Source organism: Anabas testudineus, chromosome 6 (genome assembly GCF_900324465.2).
Source record: "Anabas testudineus chromosome 6, fAnaTes1.2, whole genome shotgun sequence".
NCBI classification, from domain to species: Eukaryota; Metazoa; Chordata; class Actinopteri; order Anabantiformes; family Anabantidae; genus Anabas; species Anabas testudineus.
Window position 1 is genome coordinate 2721762 of NC_046615.1, and position 21195 is coordinate 2742956.

Genomic DNA, 21195 nt, shown 5'->3' on the forward strand with positions numbered 1-21195 from the left:
AACAACATTAACTGTATTTTTGTGGAACAAAGTACAAAGTGCTTGACTGTAATAGCAGAGAATAACAGTTATCCAAACATAACATATGACACAAGACTAACTTATTTCACTTTAAATAAAAAAAAATAAATAAAATAATGGTCAGTTTGAAAGGATTAGTCTGGTGACTTTTTACTCTGCTCTATAGTCAAGAATATAGAAAATCAGCAAGGCCTGGCAAAAAATAAATAGAAAAGAAAGACTGACAGACGTCTGAGTGGCCTAGACATGAAAGACACATTCAATTTAGGTCAACTGCATGTTGAATTGGATTGACTTTGTCCTGAAGTCATCCAGAGTACACACACAGACAGGTACCGGTACCCAGGTGGTGACAGAGCTAATCACTAAGATGTAAATAGCATCAAATAAAAGCTTAAATTCTGAATTGATGTCTCCTATCCATCATTTTTCTAGGAGCAGATTGAGTTTTGAATTGTCAGGTTTATCAAGGTCTCCTACAGAATAATGTCCATATCTGCCTTTTGGAGTAGACCAGCAGCCAACTATCAGATACCGTAGAATGACCTCAAGAGAGCTGTTCTCATCAACACTATGACTGAGCTTCACTTCATTTAAGAATTACCTGTTTTCTTCAGATTATTTAGACCCCATCATAAATACAGAAACAGACCAGTGTTATAAATTTGTTTCTTTGTGTTATAATTGTGTGCTGCCTCCGGAGTGTTGCATCCATCAGGCTGTACTACTGCCAGGTGGCAACAATCACACCTCCTTTGCCCATGGGCGGGTCCCTATGCTCCTAAAAATAGGTTTCAACTACTATGCTGAGAAAGTGTTGGCAGAACAAATTCACAATCATGTTACTTGAAATTGTTACACTGATGTCAGACTTTATATATAATTAGTATGTGAAATATTAAGTGTACAATATGTTTTTCTGACGGATAAATGCATTCTCCTCCTACTCATACTACTCATTCTTCTTCTTCTCCTTTGTTATGTTTCTGTTGAATCTTTCATGATAACCAACATTACTGACAGGTCAGTTTGGCAACACAGTAGCATTCAGCAGAACGTGACCTTCTTGACCCTGAGCCTCTTTTATTATCACATTCTGCATATGCAGTGATTTTCTGACTTCACGCTGCTAATTGAAAACTACTGCAAGTAAGGAAAGACTGTCCTTGGACAGTAAGTGATGACCTTTAATAGGATTAAGAGACAAAATGCTTCTGTCAGCATAAGACACTTGCGGGTACGTTCAAAGAGGCCACATCATAACATGTCACTAAGCATCTCACGTGCTAATGGGACATGCGTGTCATCATTTTTTGGTCCAGGCTCTGGCAGCATCCATCCAGTTCTCCACTCCACCAGTTCTCTGATGATGAGCTGTGTCTGTAAGAGGTAGAAAAAACACCCTCCTAAACTCTGGGGTTGACTTATGACGTTCTGTCCCATCATAATTCTCCTGGGTTCTGAAGAAGCTTGCTCACTGTTTATCTGGAACATCACATGGTACCAAACAACAGTACTTGAGATAAATGTATGTCTGCTTCTCTTGGCAACCATTGAAACATCTGCATCCCATTTTTCTATTGCACACGCCTCCAGAGCACACAGAGACTTTGCCATATAAAAAGCCTACTCAGTGCGCACAAATGCAATTTACTGCAACCTCCCTTTAGAGGTGTGACTTCTTAGCACAGTGCATCAAACTGAGCCAATATCCCAATATGTCCATGAAAGCTTCATTCCTTTTAGAGTACTGGTCAAAGTGACCCCAGAAAGCTAAATAGTGCAATCAACCTGCATAAAACCTGCTTTCTGTGCAAAGCCTCTAACACTTTCTAATCCTGTATTCAAGCGACTTTGATTACAAGAGGATTTCTAATAATTGATTTAAGATTTATTTATTACACAGAGTTCTTCATTTCTTCATAATCATCTTGCCACAGGAATGTGCAACAAGTGCCAGCATCAGTAACTTCATGAGCACCAAAACGTACAGTGGTGTTGAAGTCATTCACTTGGTAACAAGAAAAAGAGAAAGAAGCTTATCACCATATTTCAGACCACTGTATTCAAAAGCTGCTGCTACCACTATCAATCTCATTTTCTGGAGGGTCAGAGAGAGGGGACGCTGCAGGGGCTCTCTGTTTGATAATGGGGCAGGAAAAGTAGCTGTCCATCCTTGGACCCCTCTCAGTAAAAATCCTCTTTATAATAATACTATTATTATCTTTAGCTAAGTTGCTAAGCTAAGACAAAGTCAAGCAATAAGTTCATCGTTCAGTCGAAGGAGCTGATTGTCTTCCAGGGTCACGCTCATTCATCCACAGTCCATTAGCCCTGACAGTTGTCTCTTAGTTTGTGATCCCAGGTTCTTTAGAGGATAAATTCTGTCTCACATCTGAGACATGGTGCCATTTGGTGGTCCTGATGATGATTTGCATTCAGAGGGAAAAAGCAACTGACCAGATGGCAGGTGGAAATGTAGTTTTGGTGCTGCAAATGTGCTACATATCACCCATAAAAGCCTCTTTGGACCTCCATAAAGAAGTCATTTAGCTCGGAGAGGTGACTTGAGGTTTCTCTGTGTAGACTAATTTGGGCAAAAAAGGAAAACAATATAAAATGTGTGAAAACACAAAACTCAAACAGCGTGTTACTAATGAAATCACATGAAGTGGAAGGAGAAAGCACTTCGTATGATAACTAATTCTTCATAGCAGATTTTTGTGCAGTTGCCAGGACAATGTCATATCAGGGATTACAGCCCAGAGCCAAATCAATATTTTCTCCACCAGTGACCTCTGCCGAGTCGCGATCCATCATCTGACCCACATTTAGCAAACACATACAGTATGACTCACCCACTCTCACATGCTTTGTTGCACTAACACACATCAATCCATGTATGACAACACCGACTCAGGGATCGTTCAAGCAGACATGGAAGAGAAAACACTGCTTTTCAATCTGGTGCTTCACTCTCTCCATTAACTATTTTTCAGTTTTCTTTCTTTGATTATGGAAAATTACCTGAAATGTTTCATGAACTAAATTAACCTGATGAAATATAACTGAACCAACGCTTTATGTTTAGTAGAAGTAGCAAAAATGTTTATTAAAAGTACAGATATGTCAATTAGCACAACTAGGGGATGCTTAGTTGTGCAACAGGAGGAGGAGGAGTGGCAGGAAACCTAGCAAGGTAATGATAAAATTATATTATATTATTCTCATTCCATAAATAATTAGTTACCAACTCATATGTGTGTTCTGCTGCTGTTATAAGAAACTATCTAGAGAAAATAAGTTTTTAAATAAAGATGCAAAACAGTTATTGACAGTAACTGAGCAAACTGCAGCAGAAACAAGTTTGTCCACAGTCAGGCAGCAGGAATCATGCAGGCACCAACAGCCACCGGCTAACAGAGACCCCCCTGGTGTTCTGATGTACTGAACTGAGTGTGCAGCTGACACACATGGCTCAGCAGGTAACAGCATCATCTCAGTCAAGTTTGTACAATGTGTACTAGTCAGTCTCCACCACAGTGCTTAAAGTCAAGTAGGCTACGTAATAATACTATACCAGGTTCCATCCAGTAGACACACTGATTTGTTCTTTTTCTATGAGCACTGATACTCACAGTGGATGTGGACAAAATACCTGTTGCAGAACTTAGTTTGTGCTGTTTAACAGACTGCTAAGTGCTGTTGACAACTCTTCCTCTTTGTTATTGTGACATCCTGCCTATTGAAAGTCTTCACTCTGCCACATGTTTCAGTGTTAGTGCTGCAGCAGTGAATCAGACAGTGACTGCTGAATTCACAAAAGGTAGCAACACAAGTGAGTCATTATGTTGAATAGCAATAAGAAGTGAGTCAGTTTTCACAGGGGTCTGACAATTATCATAATCAGCATTAACATAATAATCAGTTGTTGTCAGTAAAGCTCTTTTGTAGCAGCGTTGAGAATCAAACATCACGGGGTACATTAACAGATAAAGTGCTAGATATACAATTTAGACACAGCATGAGTGGAAAACAAAACATGTTTATGGAGTTGAACTGAAATGGCACTCTGCAGAAGGTATTTCTATGTCTTTTATGGAGAAACCTGGTGCCTAAGATACCGTCTGTGGTGCTTTACGTTACAGTCACGTGACTTCATCTTATTTCAGAATCTGTTAATGTAGATCTGGCTGTAACGAATCCACCTACGTCAAACTAGAGCAGCCATCAATACAGAGAGGAGGTCACCACTTCATCCATTTTCAGTCCAGTTCAGTCCTAACAACCCTCCCTCCTCTGTTGTGAAAGCTCTGTAAGAACCTAAGAGGACGCAGAGAATCACAGGTGTCCATTGTTTTACCCACTCCATTACAGTGGTGGAATGATTATTTATTTTATTTTTTAACATTGCAGGGAGTCCTCAGAAGTATTCCACAATTGGCACTCAACAGGACCGACACGTCTGGACTGTAGCAGAGATTCCAGCTAGAATATTGAAAGAATGACTCTAGAAGAAAACACTGGAAACTTTTATGAAAGTAGGCGAAAACACACAAGAACTTATTCAGCCAAACTTGTAGTTTTGCTTCATGGGAGACACAGTTTTCCTGATAAAACTTAAATCATTAATTCATTTTTTTAAAAACACAAACATTTCCAAAGTTGTGAGAGGCTTTCGACACTGCAGTTTGTATTCCATCTGACATCCACAGACATGGATCCACACGATACGAAACTGTTGTTATGCGAGTTGGTGATAACTATCGATATTTACCGGAGTGTAACAGTCATGTGTTATGGTTCCCTTCAGTAATGTTCCACAGGTCTTTAGTTGGTTGATGTGCTCTCGGCCCCCCCTCCACACACACACACTGAATCACCAGGCTGGCTGCATACAGTAAGATCATGGAAACGATAAATGTGGGTTCTAGTGGAGAGTTTAAACTGTGGGAAAGACTGAACACTGTAAATACACTCTGCATGTTAATGTCTCAAGTATCTCAGTCACTGGGAATTCTGCCAAACACTTTTTTTAACCAGCTCTTGGCACATTGTGGGTGGTCCCTGCATATTCTGCTCACTGTGCCCAACAGTTGGTATTTAGAGCTGACCTCAATCTGCATGATGTGGCTACACTTTGCATAGAAGTACCACAACAATTAAGAGATGCTTTCTCGTTCACACTTTTGTTTTAAACGAACAAAGACTGTGCAGCAAAGTGTCAAGTGTGAGACCACAGAGAAAGTAGACTGCAGCTAGACTCTAAAAATGACTTTATGGCAGTTTTGACATGAAAAATAATATGAAAACAGAAAGCTTTCTCCAGATCACCCCCCACTGTATCCACATCTGTAATGATACAACACAGAAAAAGCTGTAACTGACAAGTTGAAACCAGAAATGGTTGAGATTTTTTACTTGCTTTCTGATAAAAACAAACAATAATTGAGCTGTAGCTCGTCATAAATCAACGTATGCATTTATGGGTTTCTGCCTCGTCAATGTCGCTCCACTATGCATCATCATCCCACCACACACAGCTTGGTTCTGTTAGGTCCGTGTCGGTTGCTGCTGTGGCCTGATGTGCTGACCAAAGTGCAGCCAGTGTTCTCAGTCTTTAAACGGCAGCTCCAGGTCAGGGCTGGACATCGGTGATCTTCCTTTTGCGGTAGTTGAGAACCAGAGTGGAGGCGGTGAGTTGTGAGGCCTGACCCTTCTCCCAGCTCTGGAAACCGTGGAGTCCAATTTGCCCGGACCTGAACAGAGCCTTCTCCAGACAGTCCAGACGCTCCACCAGTGCAGATGTGTCCTCGTTGTAAGCATTCTGGGAAGAGTCCATGGTCCGCCTGAAGCGACCGATGAACGTCTGGACACAACATAAAGAGAGTGAGAGCCGTACACAGTGGAAGAATTTACATCAAGGTGTGCTGACAGTGTTTTTAAATCAGTGGCCTAATTGCAAACCAGCTATCGGCTTTGATATAATATTTTCTGTCAGACTTGAGATGAGTAGCAATTCATGTTGTTTGCCTTTAGGCAAAAACATCTTCAAAAAACTGACACTAAAAACGCTGGAAATACATCAGAGAGTGTCCAGAGGTGGCCTCTGCTGTGTTACTGGGCTCTTAAGCCTGGTTGTAGAGTATACATATGGCATCAGATGGAATTCCTAATTTTCACCTTGATATTTTTTGCTCTAGTCTTAGCACAGTGTCTGTACTACACATGACTGAAGCACAACAGCTTCATAGGATGCCATGTTTTTTAATTATCAGACATTCAAATTAAGACAAATACACCAGTAGAGAACGATGAAGACCAACGTTACCACTTAGTGTGCGTGAAAACCATGGGTTTTGTAAAGGTCTTACTGTGTGCACATACCCTCTGTATGTGTCTCTGTGTTGAGACAGTCTGCCTGGTAACAGCTGCAGCCATCTGACATGCTTCCTGATCTGACTGCACCCTCTAGCTGTAAAGTCTTACATAACACAGCACTGCAGAAATATTTTGTAACAGATGATCTTGTGTCAAGATCTCAAATGTAGTGTGACTTCTTTGATTGTGAATTGAATTATATAGTGTTAAGTATGTGAGGCTGTTTGATTATCTGATTTCATGATTTTCATCTTGGCAATCGTCATTTCTTTCCCAGCTTATATTGGTGCTTCTGACAGTTCATGTCCCATTTAATACAATTCTTATTTACAGTGACAAAGTCAGAGCATCACCAGAGATACTGAGATTCATCCTCTGAGAAATTTGTTCTTCTAATGTCAATAAACTATGAACATTTCTACCACATTTGAAGCCAAAAGCCAAAGAGGTGGTTCCACTGACTGATGTTGCCTATTGTCATTAGGTATGGTCATAGCTCAGTGGTCACACCAGCAAAACCTTTTTGAGTAATATAAAGTTATATTAAATAGTTAAAACTGACGGGGAGGCGGAGGCTCCACATCAAAGCCAGTTGTTATTGAGAGGGTCTGTTCACACACATTTTCAGACTTGCCACTCACTATAAAGTACATGGTTTTCCAGCATGACAATGTACCGGCACATTTGGGGAACTTCAGGGACCAGCTTTGAAGCACCTAAATGAAAACTTTTCACACACAGTGTCACCTAAAGTTGTTTAGTCAGGAAGGCTGAGATCTGCCTAAACACAAACTTTCTACAGACATAGCTTTAGGTGGAGACCAGCTCAGTTGATAACGACATTTTACTCTAATGTTCATTTTATAATGTATTGCCTTAAGAAATCTAATCTCTTACTATCTGTCACCATCAGAGGTAAATGCCTATTCCTTGTCCTGCAGGATTGTCTCACCTACCCAAGGTCACAGCTACATGTTGTTTTTCATAAAGCCATTAACAGGTTTGCAAACACTTGCCGAGTCCTTGATGAAGGAAATAAATCATCAGAGATGACATAATGTGTGTAACAAGGGCTCCTGTCTGATTTATAGTTGTGCACTGCAGACCTGCAGGCTGTAATAAAGCATTAAAGCTTTGGTTTGTTATTTAATACTTGGAGTCAGCCCCCATCTTGCAGCTTGTGTGCGCCTTTCACCTGCAGCACCGTCTGTGCAATTTCAGGGTTCTCTGGGCTGTCGAAGTGAAGCATCTGGGATCCCAGGCCGTAGTAGTAGGGCCCCATCTTGTGCAGGTCCACCACCTTGGGGTCTGCGTTGAACACGGTCCTCCAGCCCTCTCTGTACATCTTAGGCAGCTCCACAGACAGCACCCTCCTCTTCCTGTCATACAGACCCTTGGAGAGCCACAGAGGCAGCTCCATCTTTGTACCCTGACATAAAGGAAACACACGTCTGAGTGACACCAGCTCCTGCTCTGTGTGTTCGTGCAGGTCTACATTTGAATAGAACAAAGCACAACTCTCCACGCAACGAAAATTCACGAACGTGGCTTAGTTACATCTATTAGACTGAGCTAAAGGGACTCACAACATTTTAAGTGCGTTTATTTTCCCCTAGCTTTCCAACACACCTCGGGGATGTCCTGCGTGTCACTCGACTTCTCCAGGAACCCAAGCCGGGGGAAAGCGCACTCTGTCCGGACGGGAAGTCTCTCATATGAAAGCAAAATATCGTCGAGAGACAGGAAATTCTCCTCCATCCCCACTCCTGGTTGAACTGGATAGTACGACTGTGTATCCATTTGTTCCTGTTTAAAACAAACACTAACAATATACTAAAGTATTTACTGAAATACTAAGCAGACGCTTCTTCTGTTGTGTTTACAGTTTCTTCCTCTTCACTAATTTGGCGCCACGACGTGCGGACCAATCACAGCGCTGCTTTGAGTTCTCAGTCAAGACCAGAGCAATCGAGTCAATAAGACTCGATCTGAGCCGAAAATGTTTTTGCATAATTGATTATTACTATTTTGTTACTGTTTACTGTTTTGAAATGAGATATTATAATAGTTTAAAATTCAAATAAATGACAAATTACATTTTTGCAATTATGAGTTTAACCATTAGGGGTCAGAATATAACCGTTACAAAATGTTGTAATCATTTGTAAGATTGCTGTGTACGAATACAAGTGAGTAATAATAGCACTGATAATAATAATAATAATAATAATAATAATAATAATAATAATAATAATAATAATAATAATAATAATAATAACAACAACACACAAATAGCTGTAATAATGGCATGTACTTAAACAGGGGCTGGGTAGTTAACCTTCATTTTCCATCAACTTCAAATGGCATTAGAAAGGAAAGCACATTTGCATGCTGCATGTGTATCTTTTGCTTTATGCTTCCCTTCATTAATCCTGATCACATTTATATGCTGATAAATAAAAAATGACAGCTAGTCTTTATTGTAATCTTGCTTTTTTTTTTCATCTCTTAGGGTACCATCACTTGACAGACCTAGACTGAAAGAAGATCTGTCATTTTTCTTATTTTCTTTATTATTATTCATCACACAGTTCACGCATAGATGTCATCAGGCATGTTAGGCAGTAAACTTAAAGTCAAATATATAATAAATGAGCAGCTATCTTGTAGCTGTGTGTTCATGCAGTCTGAGTGGGCAGTACAGTAAGGTACCGTACAGTAAAGTGAGCCTCCTGTCAACTGCACTGGCAGCCTCAGAAACTCATTGGATCTTTTCAACTTGCAAACCAGTGTGAAGCACACATCATGTCCTCCTCATTTCACCGTGGGTCATGATTCATTGGTAACATTGTGCTACACAAATAAGCAACAAGGCAACACTTGTCATAATTATTATATATAGATCTTTATGGCCTTCTGTTATTCATCAAGATACTAATGTCTGGTGAAGTTAACACTAACCTGTGACTCAAGCCCTCCATTGGTCATGGTCCTAATAAGCAACAAGGCTGATCTCAGTAGTAAAAGGCTTGCAGCACTTTATTGAAGCTGTGCTCACGAGGCATCATAACCACAAGCGCTGTAATATGCTTCAATATTAGATGATAAAATAAAGTGGAAAACTCTAGTGGGACTGAATATTGTCTGCAGAAAACAATTTCAAATTCCACTAAAGCTGAATTAGACTAATAATCACATGATGGCTGCTCCAAATGGCAGCTACAAAGCAGTTGTTTAATAATATATGCAACTGACAGTATTGATCGGGCAGCATATTGTTATTCAAACCTGACCCAAGCCTGGGAGTGTGGTGAAGCAGACACCTGAGTGCTCCAGCCGTCTATTTCCGGGATTTATTTGGTGTAGTCATACTTTGAACTGCAATTATGCAATCCTTCAAGAGGATCTCTGGAGTAGGGTTTTTATTCTCTGTAGAAACATTACACTGGTACATACTGTATGCACATTAAGTATATGTTTATAGTCCTTATACAGTAAAGCCTTGTAATAAACTTCAAGTAAAGTTTCAGTTATTTTAATAGAAATTCACAGACTAATGCAGTGTGAGAAACATCCAACTTATCACATCTTGAGCTGTGTTCCTGTCAGTTTCAGAGCACTACAGAGGCCCCGCAGGGAGCTGACTGGTTTAAATTGTGCCAAATTTCATACTTCTCGATATTCACACCTTTAGAGGTGACTACGAAGCAACAACTCTCAGGTATAACAGCAAGGAGCGACAAGTTCCAGTCCAGCGCAAAGTTATACCTTAAGAATTATTATTAACTCCCTCGGACTGGGTTTTCCTCCCAAAGCATGAACAACAATGAAACAGCAGTTGGGGGTGTAAAAGATGGGATCATGGTGTGTTTTGTTGTAGCTAGTTCGGCATTATTTATCAAGTGCAAAGAGGAAATGTTGGAGGAAAAATCCCCATTTAAATGTCTTGACAGAAAAGCGGCCTGTCGTGTATCCGTGATGGAAGTTATGTCTCCAATTTAACATCTGATACTAATCAGTGCATATTCACATGCATAATGTTCAATACTAAAATAAATTGTGTTCAACATTTCTTAATGATTGATAATAGTGGGAGATGATTTAAGGGGGCTCATTTCTGGACCAACTGTATCTTTATGCCCTATATGTTAATGTTAATTTATAGTGGCAAGAAAAAGTATGTGAACCTTTTGGAATTTCATGGTTTTTGCATTAATTTCTGCCACTGTAAGTATAATACAGGCTGACAATAATCTCAAGGTGTTTGATGGGGAGCTGTTGTGTAAGTTGTATGTGTGGGTCACAGAATGAAAGTTCAACATAGAGTCATCTAGCACAATTTATTCCACCATTTGTTTACAGTAGCTTTGTAAATGCAGTTTGTTTGTATGTTGATTCATAGTAGTCTTCATACATCACCTCTTGGCATTCTGAAGAGTGAGTAACACCCCACATCATTGAAATATTAAACAAATATTGTTAAATATGAACAAATGAATAAATAAGCCCCATTCAGTGGATCCACAGTGGGACTACAGAGTCCTTTTTCGGGTCTGAGTGGCTCACGTCTCCAGTCGCAGTCATCCAGACCTACTCTAGCAGAAACACAACGTGGGGAACCGACAGCAGCATGAAGCACACGTTCAAAGACACATGTGCAAACGGTCGTATGCACGGATACACACACGCATACACACCGGCGCGTGCGCACGCACGCACACAAGCACGCTCGCTCTCGCACTCGAGCCTCTCAAGAGAACATGACTAATCGTGATCACATGAAAAAAAAAACCTGGCAGATCTAAAAAGAAAGAGCGGAGAGAGAGAGAGGTTACCTTTGTAATTTACAATATGTCATGTCGCTTCTCTGTAGCTGTAAACATCAGCAAAGTAAAGGGAGGACTGCCAGTCACACACACACACACACACACACCCACACACACACAGGGAACATGGATATCTAGACTGTAAACATTTCAATACACAGACACACACACACACACACACACACACGCTCGTACACTCACACTTGAGCAAGCAAAAGCTATCTTGTCATCAATGTCACCGAGCTCTCACGCACACACACATAGTGTACATACACATAGCAGAAGAAGCCTGACAGTGGAGCATCCTAAACACACGTTGCACAGTAGGAGCGTAGACTACATTGCTGGCCCCTTCCTCCCTCCCAGTCTGAACTGAGCATGCTCAGACTGCTCCTCTTCACCCACCCCCCCCATCCCTCGGTACATCCCTAGAAGTATCTATTCTGTACATACAAGACAAGCTGACATCCTAGGTTTTCTTTTGTGTTCACCCTCCGCCCCTCCTTGCCCCCCCAGGTGTGCACAGACCAGATCTAAGACGCATTTCTGGGGACTTTTTGATTTCATTTTCATGATTTACATTGGCAAGGACGTGGAACTGAGGCAATATGTTAAAGAAGCACACCAGGATCCAGTTTGTTATGAGAGGACTTCACCGGCTCTGAGTCCTGTTATGAGATGAGAGGCCACCGCATATTGTACAAGTGGGTTTCTCACAGCCTCGGCACCTCGACTATCCTCCATTTGTCTGATTCCTCCTCCTCTTCAATCTCATCTTCTTTGTTTGCTTCCTCTTCCATACGGTCCCCTTCCTGCTCTGCCCCCCACCCCCTCTCCCCAGTTAAGGCCTTGGGAGGGCTGGACACGAATGACTGACAGGTGCGGATCCAGATACAAGTGGAAGGCCAGTTGCTGGAGACCTGCGAGGACCTGAGCACGTCAGGGACGCAACCGGCCATGGCTGACCTGCAAGGGGAGTTGAGGCCCAATGAAGCCCTTTGAAGGGGTTCTGTTAGGCTGCACACTCAAGAGGGAACGGAAGGAGGGAGTTTGTAACCAGCCTCTTCAGCAGATGTAAAATGGCGGGCTTGGGGGGGGGCGCCCCGTAAATGTACAATGGTTTCACTTGTTTTGGTTCAGTTCATGAGGAATAATTAGTGGATCTTGGTTAGGATGATGGATTCTGTCAGGATACGTATGTGTTGATCACTGTGATTGTTTCATCAGATTTGGTTGAGTCTGGTCCATGGTCCATGGATGCAGAGACACACAGAGTGGGGAAACACATGCATAAGTGTATTGACATTAAAGACTTGATGTGTTGTAATTACACTGTACATAGTTAATTAAACAACAAAATAATGAATGAAAAAACGTCTTTAGTGGATTAGATGACAATACTTAAAGTAAGTAAAGACAATTTGTTGTTTCTTTAAAAAGCAAAAATGTGGAAAATGACCAGATTCGTCTCTTGTTGCTAATTTTTAACGATGCTAGCAGTTATTCTATGAATGACTGTGTCAGTTGACCATGTAAAAACGTTTGTAAATAGTGGAGTATCTTTCTGGGCAACTACATGCACTTTAACTTGGGTATTAAAGTTTATGTACTATATTCACCTCAGCTCACCTTGAACAGTATTCATTATGGGCCCTATGGTCAGTCAGTCGGAGGGGTGTTCAGGGCAGGACCGATTGATCTCAAACCAGGAGTCTATACAGCTGCAAATACACACACACACACACACACACACAGGCAGGTTTAAATTAATATAATACAGTCACAAAATAAAGAAATTAAGAAACAAAACCAAAGGGGATCCAAAGAAAACAACTGGATTATAAAGCAGTCTTAAATAGATGAAGTACTATAGAGAACTGAAGTAAAACGTGGGCATCTTTGAAGACTTGACAGCAGCGTTACGGCACATTCACACGTGCATTATTTAAATTTAAATTAACATGTTTTATGATGACAGCACCAGAGTTTAACACAATTTATCCATTAATAGTAACTCTCTGTGGTCAAAGAACAACATTTATTTGTGTGAAAGTAGCAAAGTTACGAGAAAGTAATAATGCTTGGAGATTAATTTTAAATTGAGAAGAAGTGAAGATTTTGGCCCATCACAGCCAACAGCTGTAACTTAAACAACATTTTTAGAATTTGCGGCAAATGCACTGAAAATTAAATATAAAAACATTAGTCTGTTTGCTTGAATCTTTCTTGAGATGTGTCTAAAATGTGACTGCATGTGAGAAACTGAACTGATCAGACACAGTTTAGAAAAGCACCCGTGTACATAATGTCGTGCAAATTTTGTGGTGAGGCATAGATCAGGGAATGGCTAAAAAAAAACACTTGAGCTGCTGAACAGCTCCAACGGGCCTCCGTCATTGTGAAATGGAGCATGTTTGAATCCAGCGGGACTCTTTGACTGTCCAAACTAAGTAACTGGACCAGAAGAGCCCTGTTCAAGAAGGAGACGAAGAACCTAACGGCCTGTCTGACAGCGCTTCAGGTGTTCTCTGCAGAGATGGGAGAACCAGGCAGGAGAATAATACCACCCGTACAGCCCAGCTGCTATATGACACTGTTGTACAGACAGAAGTCAAAAGGTGATGTGTTCCCTGTTCTGTGAAAAAGCTAAATATCTGCTTGTTTACAGTTTTGTATATCTACATACATACAACAGTACATTATTGCACCCAGGAATGACTCGCCTGTTCTCTGTGCTTACTTGATACTGGGTCAGACTGGGACAGAAAGCAGACAGGTTACACACAGGGGGACATTATTCTTGCAGTACGAGCAGAGATTTAGGAGACTTCTATAGAAGTGAAAGGCCAAAGAAAAAATTATTTTGAGTATATTGATTTTTTCCACTAAAGCCAATAAAATAAATGACTGGGACTGAGATGAATTAGTACAGTTAAATGGTATACAGTGTAATACCCATTCAGCAAATATATATACACACATACTGTATATATATTGAGAAACTCTAGCTGCTAAAACTCTAGCTGCTGTCAGTCATCTCCAGCCTGCTCTCATTTATGTTAATTATCTTGACGTATTACAGTTACCGTGACAGCGATATATATATTGTTGTTTAGAAGTGCTAACCACAGCATCTTTATTATCCAATGGTGTAATATTAATAACCCCTAAATCAAAGGCGAATGGTAGTATCCACCTTAAAGGACCATCTTTATTGAAGTCCACTAAGTGAATTTAATTAGTAGAAGTGCAAAAATTACATAACAGGCAGTGATTCAAATCTGTGTGTGTGTGTGTGTGTGTGTGTGGAGGTGCGTGTCACCTTTTGTGGTAGATGCAGAGGCACGGCAGTCTGGCTATGGTGTCTCCTTGCTGCAGTTCCTCTAGACAGATCACACACTCACCGGCATCCCTCGCCAACACATCATCTAAGGTGGCAAGCACACACCCACACACACACACACACACACACACACACACAAACAAAATAAGAGCAGAGCGCATATCAGTATGCACAGAAAACAACAACAGTTTCATACACTGACAGCATATCAAACGCAGCAGAGAGCAGCGGGCAGAGCAGGTTGGCGCAGTACACAGTCCTGCTGTAGTGGTTGGGAAGAGTTTCAGAATGAATTAGGAGCCTTGAATCTGCTTCTACAGTAAAGAAATAACAACGTCCGTCATATGGAAACTGAACACTGAATCATTTCCACCCACATCCTCAGAGTAATGAATGCAGGCTCATTACAGTCTCGAATGGTCTGCACACTTTGATTGGTTAGAAGGTTCGGTTACAGCTTGTCACCAGTTATCTGCTTATTTGTAGTTTGTTATCATTGATGCTAAGCTAATGTCTGAGTGTGTATTTTAACAGCCTGACTGTTCTTTGTCTATTTATTCACTGTAAATAACCAGTTGAATTTAACATTATAGACATTATACTGTACCTTATTGATTGTTTTGAGACACTTTCACATGAGTTAAACCTTTATTCTTCATTTATTTGTTGTGTATAAGTGCCCAGCACTACAAGGATTTATGAGAATGCTGTAAAACCTACTAATAAATCAGACGTGATCGAAATTCTCTGATTGGTTAAAATGGTGAGCCTCATACAAAAACGAGTGAACAAATATTTCTGCACTGCTGCCAGGCTGTTCAGTAAGTCTGGGTCACAGGAGGCTTTGAAAGCACCTGTGTACATGACTATGATTAGGATAAGTTTGAAAACATATTTCTAGTTATTCATATTAAACCAAATGAGAGTATCTGAAGCTCATTTAACACTGTTTAGAAAATACATTTATATCTGCAAAATCCTTTTTTACTACCGCTGGTAGATAAATGTGGTAGAGGAAAAGTCCTGGCATCTCATGAAATGATAAAACTCAGGTAACTTAACTGAGTAACTATACTTCACATCTTAGCTGAACAAAGAGTGAATGACAATGCAACAGCAATCTGCCACTGAAGGGACCGGCATTAGCATTTCTTAAAGTGAAAATGTCAGCGCTTATTGCCTTGATACCAAAAAAACATACAGCTTTTAGGGTGTGTTAAAATCTCAGTAGGCAATTTCTTTCATTTCCTCCAAATGAAGCATGAATGTTGTCCAGAGACGTCTTTAAGGCTGCGTGATTAATAATACAGATAGAGACAGACAGATGAGGCCGAACAGGAGAGGGCTTGCATTGTGAGATGGAATAAGAGACAGAAGACATGTGTTCTGACTGCAAATCAGCTTAGTTCCTCAACAAACTCCCATAACCCCGCTCTCCACCCCCTCCTTTGCCGCTTCTCTATATCTCTCTCCTGACCCCTCTGCTCTCTTCTTCTTTGTAGCACATCCCTCTCTCCCTTTGTGCCCCATCACCCTCCCGAAAACACAGAGCATCTCTGCGACAGAGCGCTCTGGATTAAATCACAGGAATCTACATAGCCTGGTAACAATACAGCAGCTCTACCCCTCCGCTTCCACTTCGTCATCTTTCCTCAGCACCAACATTTGACCAGGGAACAGTCTCTGAGTTGCCAAAAATCGATGTAGTTCTTGTAAGTAACTGTAATTCTAAAGTCCTTGTCTGACCTGGGCTTTTCTAATCAAGTGAAAAGGTGCAGTATTGCTTCATTCACCTGTAAAATGTGAAAAAAAAAGAATTATATGACCTGGAATAAAATTAATACCTGAACTCATCACCATCCCACCTTATCCAAAACGCTCCACATTAATCACAGCTGGATCAAAATGCAGCTGCGAGGCTTTTAACTGGATGAGACGAGAGCATCCCGTATAACCCCTGCTCGAACTAACGTGGCTCCCGCTGAATCTCACAGCTGATTAAGATTTATGGTTAATTTATAAAGCTTTTGATGATCCTGCAGCTATAGTATGCACCAGCACGTGACCTGGAATCCTGTTTCCCAGAGCTGAAACTAGGTCATTGCAGTACACAAGGTAGTAACATACTGTCCTACACTTTTTAAAAAAAGCCATAATGTGCATATGAGTGTTGAAGAAACTGGTCCATTCACTTTATAAAAACTCAAAGATTTTTAAGGGGGGGATAATGCTATCATTAAGGTTTGGTTAGGTTTAGACACAAAAATCTACTTGTTAGATTGAGTGGGAAAACAGCCCTCTGTCCTTAGGAGTAACTACACCCTCAGTTATTTTGCTGTGCTGTACTCATAATCACATATGGTACTCTCTGCCACTCTTGAATTCAGCTGAATCCTCTGTTTGTGACTTAATATGAAAGACTCAGAGGAACAGCTTCATACAATAGTATGAAGCACACAGCAGAACTGGTTAACCTGAGCAAACCAGATAAAAGCCAAAAAGTGATGGTTATTCCACAGCTGTACAGCAGTGTACAACTAGAATTACTGCCTTGCACTTGTTACCAGTCAAATTGCAGTTTACATGTCTGTCTAGACATATAATCTGATCAGTTCATCAGTATTGTCCGTGAATGTTGTGACATTTGTAATGAAATTTCCCCCAGGCGTTCCAACACAAAGCAATAGTGAGACTGGAACAGACACAGTGACCTTGACCTTTGACCTCTAACAACCAGAATCTAATCAGTTCATCTGTGAGACCACCAGGTTTAACTAAGACTAAATTTTTTTTAAGGCTGATGAACTTTTTATAGATTTATAGCACTACTTTTTGCAAAGGTTCCTACAATATAATGCATTCTTACGATTTCATAGATGCTAAATTCATTTATGTAACTCAACAGCGTGAACACTGTCACATTGTCCATCTTTGCCTACTGTAGGTTCAGTGTTTGCATTTCCTTCACCAGTCTCCTGTTGTTGTTGCTTCTCATTCATAACTGTCATATATCCTGCCAACTATCCACTCCCAGGTGACTTGCTCTGCAGTCACTTCTGTGTTCGAGACACCTGCATCATCTGACCTTCCCTCCCATCTGCACACCTGCACCTGTCCATTGTGCCATTACCCTCTAGGTAAATATACCAGCCCTTATGCTGTAGTCAATTGGCAGGTTGTCTTAGTACTCATCCAGTCTGTGCTTTCCACCTTGTTTACCAGTTTTGTACTTACCTGATCCTGACCTGGCCTGCACCCATTTTTGCCTGCCTCTGTATCGCCTGATTTGTTTTATCCCTTGAATGCCTGCCAAATGCCAACCATGCCTGACTTCACTAAAGATCTTTTTGACTTTTACCTGCCTGCTCGAGTACTTTGCTTTTGAGTACTGATTTATGAATAAAATACTGTTTTAGGACAGACAGAAATCTTAATTTATTACTCACTTATATAGTAAATGCACAGGAGGTTGTGAATAATTAAAGAAGGAATATATAGATAGGTTTTGGCCATTGGTCAGAAGATAGTTTTTTTAATCTGCAACACTAATTTTATGTATGTATGAAGCATGTAAAAAAAATGAGACAGTGATCAGGACATGAGGAATTGAGTAGTAAAATGACTGTAACTCTGCTCTCAGGTTGTGCAGACACTAGCAGGTGTCTCAGTCATTAGCTCTCTCCTAACCTGCCACCATTTCCCTCTTGACTTTCAGATGTCTCTTTTCGTTGCAGGCTTGCCAACAAACATTTGGTATCCAATATATTCGCATCAATTACAGTGGCAAGAAAAAGTATATGAACCTTTTGGAATGTTGTGGTTTTCTGCATTAATTTCTTATCAAATGTGATGTGATCCTCATCAAAGTCAAGAGTATTGAGAATACGATGTGCCTAAAGATAATAACACAAACAAATCTGATCTTTCATGTCTTTATTGAGAACAACCATAAGAACCTCATTGTGCTTGCAGAGAAGTATGTGAACCCTTGGAATAATGACCTCAAAAAGCTTACTGGAGTCAGGTGTTAGCATACCTGGAGACATGTTAGGATATACAAAAATTTGGATATTTGGAGGTGTGGACTAGAGATACTTTGACTGACAGAAACCACTTAAACCTTTTCAGTTTTCTCCACACAAGAACAATATGCTTATGTGAGTCATGCCTCACCAAAAGGAGCCTTTAGATGATCTACAATGAAGAATTGTTGCCTTGCATAAAATTGGAAAGGGTTACAAAGTTATTTCAAAGACTTTAGACTAGACGCTAGACTGTGGCTACACTACCAAGAACTGGGCAGCCAGTTAAAATGGCCCCAAGAGCACAACACACACTCACAAATCAGGTAAAGACCCAACCCGATAAGATCTGTGTTCAGAAGTCTACAGTAGGTAAAACTGAAAAAGCAGAGTGTCTATGGCACAACACCACAAAGAACATTGCTGCACACCTGAAGTTTACCAAAGAGCACATTGACACTGCACAGCAGTATTGACAATGTTTTGTTGACTGAAACTAAGATTGAGATATTTATATAGAAAAAACTGCACTACATCTGGTGTAAAAAGGTCACTGAATATCAGTTGTGAAATTTAGTGGAGGAAATATCATGATTTGAACCTGCTTTGCTGCATCAGGGTCTGGCCAGCTTGCAGTGATTGAGGGGAAAATGACTTCTGAAATGAATTCTTCAGAATAATGTGAGAATGTCTGTACATCAACTGAAACTCTGTAGAAGTTGGGTGATGCAACAGGACAATGACCAAAAACGCACAACAGAATGACAAAACAAAATCAGCCTTTGTAGTGACCAAGTCAGAGTCCAGACCTTAACCCAAAACAGATGGTATGGAACGACTTGAAGAGAACCACACACGAAACATCTAAAGAATATGATAGAGCTAAAGCAGTTCTGCAGGAAGAGTGGACTAAAATTCCTCCTGAACAATGTGCAGGTCTGATTCACAGCTACAGGAAGCGTCTAGTTGAGGTTATTGCTGCAAAGAGGGGGTTAACTAGTAATTCATTCCAAGGGTTCACATACTTCTTCCACCTTCACTATGAGGTTTTTATTGTTGTTCTCAATAAAGACATTACTTTTTTTTATTTTTTCAGGCACATTAAATTTGTTAACACTCTTGACTTAGATGAAGATCCAATCACATTTTATGCCAAATGAATGCAGAAAACCATGAAATTCCAAGAGGAATTTTTCTTGCCACTGTATTTGTTCGAGGAATCCCTCACTTTGATTCTGTGAATCACCGCACTAAACTCTTTCTTTCCAGACTCTTTCTGCTGCAAGAAGCAAACTCTCTTTCTCTTGCTTTCTTTGTCTCCATGCCACCCCCCTGACTATATCTGCATGTGGCCCCCTATCACTCTCTGTGCCAGGGGATATATTGGGGAGGAATTTAAATATCAGCACGCAAAGTCAAAGCCCAGAAAAGATCCAGTGGCCAGCTCACGTGGATTCGGAGTACTACCTGTAACCCACACCTGCTTCATATAGTACAGAAAAGGAGCCAAGCACAAATGACACATTTAGAGTTTTCACTCGATTTGCTACATTTAGATTTATACAGGAAACCAAACCACACTTTGTAAATTTGCGCTTCTTCAGGGAGGCAAAGATCAGATTTTGAGGAGTCTCTCAGCATCTACACCTTAGTTAATATGTTGCTTTTAGTGTACCGCACTGGCTGCAGTGTGCAACTTTTCCAGTGTTTTCTAGATTTTTCTAGATATGCTACAATACAATCCTGACGTGAAGAGGTGTTGTCAAAGATCGCCATGACCCACACTTATTGAACAGCCATTAGAATTTGGTCCTAGTTGGATTAAGGTCCTGGTTCAGGTCTTGGATACTCCAATCCATATTTGCATATTGTTTAGTCACACTCTGTTCTAAAAGTATACTTCAGAATGCACAACAAGCGCTTATAGTAGGCTTTAGGAAATATGAAGAAAATATACTTAGAGCCAGTTTATGTCTTTAATCATTTTCCTTGTGAATATACCAAACCTAAACATAATATATCTCAGTACATCATGTACAAGTTCATGTGGAGCCATAATAAAAAACCTGCAGCACCTACCAGGCTGCCATCCCTACTGTAGGTATATTCTAAAATACAGGTTATCCCACACAGCTATGGCGCAGGCAGTGCTTGATACTTCAACAAAGCAAATTAATAATCAGTCTCAGCACAGATAAAGTCTGCACACTTAAATTCCTAGTTTTACAAAGGCCCTAATATGTGCAGCAGAGAGGTTCTGCACATATGCAGACGACCTGAAGCTGTTCATTAGATCCTCAGGCTAAACTCCCACAAAGTCAGCGCAGTCCTTCAAGTGACTGATTATATTCTTGCATCTGTTGAACAGTAAATGTGTGCAGGCCCTTCTCACAGATGTGCTGATGTGCAACTGTGAGCAGGCCCAGGTGACAGCCAATAGACGCCCAAGCATGCTGGGAAATGAGATAAGCCGTGGTTTGTCCTGTTTTGTGTGTCTCAAAAACCCAAGGGAACAGAGAGAGAGAGAGAGAGAGAGAGAGAGGTAGACTGTGAGAAAAAAGACGTAGAAATTACTGAGAGATTACACAGCAGGAACAGAGGC

The 21195-nt window shown here is 40.6% G+C and overlaps 2 protein-coding genes across 3 annotated transcripts in view; both read right to left on the bottom strand.

The window, feature by feature from the left end:
• Positions 1 to 4546: 4546 nt before the first annotated feature.
• gins3 (GINS complex subunit 3) lies at positions 4547 to 8304 on the bottom strand. The gene is made up of 3 exons (XM_026364775.1): positions 8032 to 8304; positions 7598 to 7831; positions 4547 to 5890 (listed from the first exon to the last, which is right to left on the bottom strand). The coding sequence occupies exons 1-3, from the start codon at positions 8200 to 8202 to the stop codon at positions 5660 to 5662; spliced, it is 636 nt and encodes a 211-aa protein (XP_026220560.1). The 5' UTR covers positions 8203 to 8304; the 3' UTR covers positions 4547 to 5659.
• A 3345-nt stretch (positions 8305 to 11649) lies between these two features.
• znrf1 (zinc and ring finger 1) overlaps positions 11650 to 21195 on the bottom strand; it is a 40730-nt gene continuing 31184 nt past the window's right edge. The window contains exons 3-5 of one of the 2 annotated variants that reach the window (XM_026366388.1): positions 14551 to 14656; positions 12858 to 12949; positions 11650 to 12467 (exon numbers count right to left, since the gene is read on the bottom strand). In XM_026366388.1, coding sequence (XP_026222173.1) covers positions 12892 to 12949; positions 14551 to 14656 — 164 coding nt within the window. In that variant the 3' untranslated portion in view covers positions 11650 to 12467; positions 12858 to 12891. Of the gene's footprint in view, positions 12468 to 12847; positions 12950 to 14550; positions 14657 to 21195 lie in introns of both variants that reach the window. The other variant, XM_026366390.1, reaches the window with a different exon arrangement.

Coding starts and splice junctions, on each gene's coding strand:
- gins3 (XM_026364775.1), bottom strand. CDS start 8,202: ATGGATACACAGTCGTACTATCCAGTTCAACCAGGAGTGGGGATGGAG. Junction 7,832..8,031: donor ACACGCAGGACATCCCCGAG/GTGTGTTGGAAA, acceptor CCTTTATGTCAG/GGTACAAAGATGGAGCTGCC. Junction 5,891..7,597: donor TTGCACAGACGGTGCTGCAG/GTGAAAGGCGCA, acceptor TGTTGTGTCCAG/ACGTTCATCGGTCGCTTCAG.